General features: G+C 53.3%; 1 protein-coding gene across 4 annotated transcripts in view; it reads left to right on the top strand.

Annotated features, from left to right (window-relative positions):
• PRMT2 (protein arginine methyltransferase 2) overlaps nucleotides 1-6,069 on the top strand; it is a 54,264-nt gene extending 48,195 nt beyond the window's left edge. For 3 of the 4 annotated variants that reach the window (XM_024120458.3, XM_024120457.3, XM_024120460.3), the window contains 5 exons: nucleotides 1,135-1,310; nucleotides 2,781-2,910; nucleotides 3,700-3,836; nucleotides 5,200-5,371; nucleotides 5,918-6,069. In XM_024120458.3, coding sequence (XP_023976226.1) covers nucleotides 1,135-1,310; nucleotides 2,781-2,910; nucleotides 3,700-3,836; nucleotides 5,200-5,371; nucleotides 5,918-5,950 — 648 coding nt within the window. In that variant the 3' untranslated portion in view covers nucleotides 5,951-6,069. Of the gene's footprint in view, nucleotides 1-1,134; nucleotides 1,311-2,780; nucleotides 2,911-3,699; nucleotides 3,837-4,100; nucleotides 4,213-5,199; nucleotides 5,372-5,917 lie in introns of those variants that run through there. The other variant, XM_055086495.1, reaches the window with a different exon arrangement.
• Nucleotides 6,070-8,815: the final 2,746 nt, after the last annotated feature.

Consider the following 8,815-nt stretch of genomic DNA (forward strand, 5'->3'; position numbering starts at 1 on the left):
ATGAAAAAAAAAAAAAAAAAAAAAGCCTTGGCTATGGGGGTGGAGTTTAGGCGGTGTGGAACTTAGGCAAGGGTGGGGTTTTGGGTGGGGCGGGACCTAGGCAGTTGCGGTGGGTGACCTTTGAGTGTGGGGCATGGCCTAGGCAGTGTGAGGTTCAAGCATGGGGCCGGGCCTCTGTTTAGTACCTGTGCAGAAGGGGAGAGGCAGCACATGGAAAGGAGGGCCTCTGGAGTGTGGAGTTCTGGATTTTGGAGGTAGGGCCCTGAGTGGGGGTGTGTGGGTGGGGTTTAGGCCCAGCGCGTTGGAGCGGGTCTCAGAGGGGGGTCTCCGGGTGTAGGGGAGGGGCTTGGGCTCCGCATGGCAGGAGGGGGCCTGGGTGGGTAGAGGATCAGGCCCAGGAGCCCAAGAGGCTCCTGGGGGCCCGAGTGGGCAGGAGCGACCTGGCCATGCTCCCTTTTGATCCTCTGCCCTCCCAACGGTCCCCCAATTTCCCCTTTTGGGTGTGGGATCCCTTTCCCTCCCCCAGGTGCCCCTCAGGGGCGCCAATCCTGTCCCACCTCCGCTTCTCCTCCCCCCTCACTCCCCGCACGTCCTGCCAGTCATTGAGGGTTCCTCCCGTCCCCTTAGGTGTCCATGGTCCCCCACCGGTGCCTGGTAGGTGCCCTAGTTGTGAGGAGACGCAAATTCCGCCTCCTCCTAGTACGCCATCTTGACTCTGCCCCTGATGTTCCACGTTTTTAAGAAGTGACTTCAGCCAACTTAAAGGGTGGTGAGAATCCTGAGGATACCCCAGACCAGGTTGATACTGTTGGAGAGTTAAGACCCCGAAACACTTGAGGGCTTTAGGGACGTGGGGACAGCTGACTGCTGAGTGAGTGGGGTGGGCGAGAGGCTGATTTCCCTGACCGTTAGCCACGCCCAGTTCCGAACTCCACGCGGCTCAATGGGGCTTAAACCCAGGCTGTGACTGGACTCGGTGACCACTGCCGTGTGGGTGCAAGAGAAGCCTTCCCCTGGGCCGGGCAGCTCAGCCCGTTCTGTGCCTCTGGAGGTGACAGACGTGAAGACCCCAGAGTCTGAGCGTCGAGGGGGCTGCACAGACACGGTGTCTCCTGTGCGTCTCCCTCCCTGCAGTTTGAGTTCATGATCGAGTCCATCCTCTATGCCCGGGACGCGTGGCTGAAGGAGGACGGGGTCATCTGGCCGACCACGGCCGCGCTGCACCTGGTGCCCTGCAGCGCCGACAGGGACTACCGCAGCAAGGTGCTCTTCTGGGACAACGCCTACGAGTTCGACCTCAGTGCCCTGAAGTGAGTGTCACCGGACCCTCCCGGGCTGCGGGAGCATGGGGGGCGGGCTGCAGGTCTGAGACCTGCCACCGCGCTGAGCTCAGTTTGCTCACGTGATTAAGAAGTTTGCATGTTGCCTTACAGGTCTTTAAACCAACAACAGATGTGATGGGAAATTGAAGTGTCCCATTTATAAGACCCCAAATATAATGGGAAAAATAAGGTCATGTTTATAAACGCATGGGCCGTTAAAACAAATGGATGTTCCCACTAAGAGCCGTAACTTTTTTTTTTTTTTTGGTGGTACGCGGGCCTCTCACTGTTGTGGCCTCTCCCGTTGCGGGGCAAGGCTCCGGACGGACAGGCTCAGCGGCCAAGGCTCACGGGCCCAGCCGCTCCGCGGCATGTGGGATTCTCCCAGACCGGGGCACGAACCCGTGTCCCCTGCATCGGCAGGCGGACTCTCAACCACTGCGCCACTAGGGAAGCCCCGAGAGCCGTAACTTTTTAACAAGAGTCAGAAAATGTGTTAGTGAAGGCATCACAGGCATTTGGCAAAGAAAGCAGTGCTCCACAAAAGTTCATTTCCTGGTGTGTAACATATGTCAGGCTTGTGGTAGAGCTTCAGGTTTTAACATAAAACAATCTTCTCTCAAGGCCTTCATGGTTGTCACATCACCTCCTCTGAGAAGGATAGTGACAAGTGTCGGCTGCATCCCCTCTGAGGTGCCGTGGGATGTGGGCAGGAGAGACCTAGCGGCAGCCCTGGAATTAGGGAAGGGCCCCTTTGTCAGAGGCAGTAAGAAGCTTCTGGTCAATGAGCCTGGACACCTGCTAGGTGTTCAGCTGGGGAGTTGGCAGCAAGATGGGGGCCTCTGGGCCTTTTTATTTTTTGTTAAAAAACTCAAAAAAAGAAAAAGTATCAACATAAAGGTATGGAATCTTCCCTAGTCACTGTACTCTCAACCCAAATCCCAAAGGGGATGGAGAGGAAGGGTCTCCAACAGAGTCGTTCCGTGGTTCATGTAGGACTAATGTGTGGGAAGGGCTGGGAAGGTTTGAAAAGAGCAGGGGGTGGGGGGTGTGTGGTTTCTCATGCTGCCCGAATTAATGCCCAGTAATGAAAGCGACAAGGAAAGATGGAGGAAGCTCTGAACAGGGTCTGTGGTGTCCGGAAAAGGTGCACCGTGAACTGAAGGGTGGGGGGATAACGTGCTGAGGCCGCACGTTACCTGGGACACTGGTTGGCCCCTTGGAGGAGATGTCTGTTCTCCTCTCACACCATTCGTTAGCATTTAATTTCCCGTGGATTCTGTGTTCTCTGGGTGTGTGCTGAGACCCCGCGAGTAGGACACTGAGGGGCCCCAGAGGGCTGGCCGCCTCAGCCCTGCCTCTCGCCCGTTGAGTTAGAATTCCTGCTAACGCAGAGGAGGCGTGATAGCCTGAGATGTGGGTAAATGATATTGAGCAATTACTTTGACTTTTCCCCAGATCTTTAGCAATTAAGGAGTTTTTTTCGAAGCCCAAGTATAACCATATTTTGAAACCAGAAGACTGTCTCTCTGAGCCGTGCACCATATTGCAGCTGGACATGAGAACCGTGCAGATCGCCGACCTCGAGGTGACCCTTCCTTCCTATTCAAATAAACAAGTTAAACTTGTTGCTATTGATTTTCCCACAGTCTTTTTTTTTTCCTATTCTGATTTTGTTTTTTGTATTTTTAGGTTATTTTCTTTATAGTTAACCTCTTTAACGTCTTCAGTTACTTTTAGATTTATGTGTAATAGTCTCAGCATCTTCAGATTAAATAAATTATATGTTTCATCATGGAATTTGAATTAAATTTTTTTTCTAAGTTTTTTTTAGCTCCCATTGATGATAAAATTCTTAAAATTCTTTTACCTGCCCTCTGTGGCCACGAGGTGGCGTATGTGGGTTCCGGACGACCCCGTTTTAAGGGCTGCTCTGAGGTGGAGGAACCCCCTTCTGGAACTTAGATGGGCAAAACCACGTGCAAACTGAATTTTTGAGGCTTTAGTTAGTTTGGAGATTGTAGAAACTTAGTCTGGAGCTTTATATTTGTACAAACAATTGAGAAGAGGAAGTATTCCACTTGAATTTGGGGACACAAAATTAGGCAAATGAGACCCAAATTGTTCAAAACCTTTTCTGATTATCTGCAGCCTTTGAGTTCAGGATGCAGGTTTTAACATTTACTTTCCCTAGGAGGAAATATGGTTTTTGATGCATTCAGCTAAACTAGCAAGTTACAGATTTGTGGCATAACTACTGAAATAGACGGTGTGGCTGCCTGGGGCAGTGCTGTGGGATCTGGGACAGAGCCCCACGGAGGCGGAAGCTGCCCCCCGGTCCCCAGCACCCCTTTCTTACTCATTTGCTTGAACACAGATGATGAAAGGTGAGCTGAACTTTGACATCAAGAAGGCAGGCACCCTACACGGATTCACAGCCTGGTTCAGTGTCCGGTTCCAGAACCTGGAGGAGGATGAGCCACAGCTGGTGCTGAGCACGGGCCCGCTGCACCCGTGAGTGTGCCCCTCCTTCTCCTGTGGGCAGCACAGAAAGCCTGGCAGAGTCACGAGTTGAAAGATCTAGTAATATCGGGAGTGGGCCCAAATCTCTCCAGACGTGGTTGAGCCCTGGCCCAGGGCATGTGGGTGGGAGGGCTGGCGGTGAGTCCGGGTTGCCCCCCCAGCATCGGGCTTCCTCAGGGCCGGGCTCGGGGGGGTCCCCGACACCCTGGATGGTCAGGCTCCACCTTCTCTCCGTGGCCCCAAACGCTGCTGCAGCTCTTCACCATCGGACACAGGAACAGTCCACAGGGTTCCAGGGGCTTTTACTCCGACTGCTGGGGAAGGCAGATGTCTCCCGAGACACATCTTTTGAGCAGTAAGGTTTCGGGGCTGCACGCTTCCTCCTGCGCGTGGGGAAGCGCACCTTGTCTGTCGTGGTGCTGGACACAGCGGCCCCTGGCGGGGGCACCGCCTTCATTCGGGGACTTCCACTGCCCCTTTCAGTAACGGCCCCAGTGCCCCCCTGCACCGTGTGGTCGGCAGAAGTGAGCAAGGCCCGGGGGGGACGCAGACGCCCGAGTCAGACGCCCCCGTGGTCTTTGGGCCCAGGGGCTCCTCAGCATCCTTTGTGGAAGTTGGGCAGGAGGCCGAGCCGCCTGGCCAGAGCCCCCTTTCAGGCCCCGCAGGAGAGGGGCCTCGGGCCGCCGCGAGCCGTGTGTGCCTGGCGTTTCCCACCTAAGCGTCTGCGTGGGGTCATCCGCACACAGGTGGTATGGGGACGGGATGGGGGGCAGGGCGTGCGCCAGGGAGGAAAACCCCCCCGGTGGCTGAGGGGGCGGCCCAGCGTCAGGGAGGATGTGACACCAGGGGGAGATGCAGCAGAGCCTCACTGCGGGGTGTGACCTGGGTCCTTTCAGGCGCTTGGGCGTGAGAGTCACGGGACTTACAGAATCCGGGGTGTCACTGCTCCCCCAAATGCTGCACTTGTTTGTTCACACTCACCTGAACCTTCACAGGAATTATGACTTTTTTTGGACACGATTTCAGCAGCGTGTATCTCGCTTTAACTGCAGAAACTAGAACCGTGGGCGTCAGCAGTTCAGAGAAGGTGGCTTTGGGTGGGCACTGCTATGCCAGCTCGTGGAAGCTGGGCTGACCCCACGAGGGGCTGGGGACAGGCGGCCCCTGGGGACCTGTGTCTGACCACGTCTCCCTGCGGCCCGGCCTCCTTGGCACCAGGGAATCTGTGCAGCGTCCAGGAGGCCCCCCGGGTTGTGGGTCCACGCGGGTCCCATGAAGCCATCTGATCACAGGGTGGGGGCATGGCAGTCCCGATGGGCTCCCCGAGGGGTGACACCACGCCTCTGTCTTGCAGCACCACCCACTGGAAGCAGGTGCTGTTCATGATGGATGAGCCCGTGTCCGTCCTCGCGGGAGACGTGGTCACAGGCTCGGTGGTGTTGCAGAGAAACCCTGTGTGGAGACGGCACATGTCTGTCACTCTGAGCTGGTCCGTCACTTCTAGACAAGACCCTGGGTCGCAGAAGGTAAGATATTTAGTTGTGGAGTCACGGGCTGTGGTGCCAGTCCAGGCAGCTGGTGGGTCTGTGGTGGTCGTGGTGGCAGATGCCTATTCCCACCCGGCGGACCCCGTGGCCGGAGCTGGGGCCGAGGGCCGGGCCATGGTGCAGCCTCGCTCACCCCGCGTGCCTTGCTGTGGGCAATGTGGACGTGCGGTGGAGTCGTGTTCTGGCTGTGGCAGCAGTTTGAGGGCTGAAGGGAGCATGTGGCCAGGCGGGGCCTTAGGGCTCACGGCTCACAGAGCCCACGGGAGATCCTCCTCTTCAGACTCTGGGTTAGTGCAGGAGAGGGAAGAAAATAATCAAATGGTTTCCCTTTATTTTGTAGTACCTGTTTTGCGCTTTGCTTTATGCTGATTTTACGTTAAAACAGTTTAAAAGCTTGTCGTTGAAAGTCTGCACCTGAATACCAGACTCTTGTCCAGTATTAAATTATTATTAGGAAATACGTGTGTGTTAATCAGACTGAAATGATTTGTCATCTGATTGGTTTGTTTTCTTTGTCTTTCTCAGGTTGGAGAGAAAGTCTTTCCCATCTGGAGATGACAGGTGCAGCTCTGTGTGGGCTGCAGCGTCTTGGACGGACAGACGTGACTCAGTGGAGTCGGCCCTGGACGGGAACGCGTGTCCTGTGGAAGCCGCGGACTTGCACCAGGATGGGGTGGTAACACCCTCACCCGAGGGCGCGGGGCCACGGGCCCTCCCCAGACGCGCCCATGCTCCTCGGGGTCCACGCTCGCCATTGTCACTGCCCTGCCTGTCCTTAGAACTGGGCTGTGTTTCCAGGTGTCCACCTGTGGGTAGTTGATGGCCCAGTGTCCCTCAGCCAGGTCTAGTTCTAAGCTCGTAGGACACTCTCGTCAACCCTGTGCTCCTGTGAAGGTGGCTGTTCATGCGTCGTGTGTGCGTGTCCTTCCTGCCCTCGGCTCACCCACTCAGCTCGCGGGATGTGGGCTCACACAGAGCCTCGTGGGAGCCTGAGGTGCGATGCATGCAATGGGGCTCTGCATGGTGTAGTCCACTTGTAGAGACGTCTTCCAGATAAATTATGTGTCGGCACATAGTACATGCTCAATAAATATTTTTTAATAAATGAATGTTGGTGTATATCCTGTTTCTATGCACATACATTATTTTGCAAAAGCATGGATCATACTGTGTGCATTGCTCTGTAACCTTTCTCATCTAATATTATGAAGAAACTTTCATGCCAGTAGGTACATGTCTGCATTTTTTGGTGTGTGTGGTTTTGATTTTTAGTTAATTTTTATTGAAATATAAATTATATACACCAAGCCATGTAAGTCATGAGTATACAGATGGATGAAGTTTCACAAAGTGGGCACACGTGTAACCAGTGCTCAGGCCCAGACCCTTCAACACGCTGGAGGCCCCGAGTGCCCCTCCCACTCAGAACCACCCCCAAGGCTGATACCAGGCTTCTATGACCAGAGAGGACTTTAGCCTGCTTTCAAACATTGTGTGAATGGGCTTGTACACTGTGAATTTGCTGTAGACTGAATGTGACCTCTCAAAATTCATGGGTTGAAAACTAATCCCTAATATGGTGGTGTTAGGAGACGGGGCCTTTGGGAGGTGATGAGGGCATGAGGGTGGAGCCCCAAGGATGGGATTAGTGACCTTATAAAGGAGGCCCCAGAGAGCTCCCTGGTCCCCTTCCTCCATGTGAGGACACAGCAGGAAGACTGAACCAGGAAGGGGGCCTTACCAGACACTGAATCTGCTGGTGTTTGACCTTGGACTTCTCAGCCTCCAGAACTCTGAGACAGATGTTTCTGTTGTTTATAAGACACCCAGCCTATGATACTCTGTTACAGCAGCTCAAACAAAGACAGGCCTCAGCATATGAATTTTGGAGGGACACAGACCATAGCATTCTGCCCCCGGGTCCCCCAAATTCATGTCCTCACCTGCAGATATATTCATTTCCATCCCAACAGCCCTAAAGTCTTGACTCAATCCAGCACCAACTCCGAAGTCCAAAGTCTCATCTAAATCTCATCAAAACCAGATATATGTGAGACTCGAGGTAGGATTCATCCAGAGGTGACCCATGGAACCACATGAGTTTGTGCTTCTAAAACATAGTGACAGGACAGGCACAGGACAGACACTCCCACTCTGAAAGGGGAACTTGGAAGGAATAAAAGGGGGGGTGGGTCCCAGGCATGTCCAAAACCTAGCAAGGCAAGTTCCCTCAGTGTTTAGGTCGGGACAGTAATCCTCTTTGGCTTGATGCTCTTTCCTCCAGGCCCGCTGGGTGGCAGTGACCCTTCTGCTTGGGCCACCCAAGCAGCTCTCTGTGAGGGCCCCACCCCTGAGGCCCTGGGCTGGGTCATCCTGGTGCCCTGAAACCGAAGAGGCAACCCCCGGCCCCTGCCCTGTGAGGAGGAAGCAGCCTCACCTCCTGGGCCTGTGGGCGCAGTGGCAGCCGCTGGGGGTCAGTCTTCCATTTCCTTGAAGGATAGTCGTGTTCGCAGTTGAACAGCTCTGTGCTGTCGAATCCAATGCTCTGTGCCTTTTTTTGCTCCTCCTGCTTTAATATTTGTTCTTTGTCTTTGATTTCAGCAGTTTTATTACATTGTCATGGAGCTTCTTGAATCTGTGGGTTGATACTGTTCGTCAGTCTTAGAGAATTCGGTCATTCTTGCTGTACATGTTGTTTCTGCCCTACTTTCTCTCTTCTGTGTATTAGGTTCCTTTACACATTTGTTGGAAACTACTCACCGTGCCCCACGTGACTCACAGTCATCCTGGCGACTTTCTACCGACCTGCTGTCCAGCTCACCCACCCATCCTGTCTTTCACTGTGCTCAATCTTGAGCTCCTGGGCCCTTCCCTGGTGTCGGCCATGGGGGGAGTGTGGGTCCTCCTCCAGCATCCGGGAGAGCCAAGCAGATGGTCCAGACGGGCCGTCACCCTAGGGGGACATCCAGACCTTAGCGAGCAGGGCAGGACTCCTCTTGGGGCCGTGAGTAGGAGGTGCCCTTGGATATTCTCTCATGTTTTATCAGAGAATAAAAAATGAGCGAACATTCTCCACTTGTTTTATTTAACCAATATAAATGTACCAAAAGTATACAACGACATTGTGGAAAAAATAATTATAGGTGAATACCAGCAAGTTAAAATCAGTGATATGTAAAAATAAAATATCATCAACAAGTATATTTGAATTCCAGGACTAAAAGACTGAATAAACATTTAAATATAAACTACTCAAATGCAGTGGGGAAGTAAATTGACCACATGAGTAGGAAAGGGGTAAAAATCGTGTAATTTTTAAAAATGATAAAATTCAAAACACATTCATAATAAAAAATTAGCAAAGTAGGAATAGAAGAGAGATTTCTTAATCTGATAAAATTCAGAGGAATCCTGCAGCAGACA

This window comes from Physeter macrocephalus, chromosome 8, assembly GCF_002837175.3.
Source record: "Physeter macrocephalus isolate SW-GA chromosome 8, ASM283717v5, whole genome shotgun sequence".
Lineage (NCBI taxonomy): Eukaryota > Metazoa > Chordata > Mammalia > Artiodactyla > Physeteridae > Physeter > Physeter macrocephalus.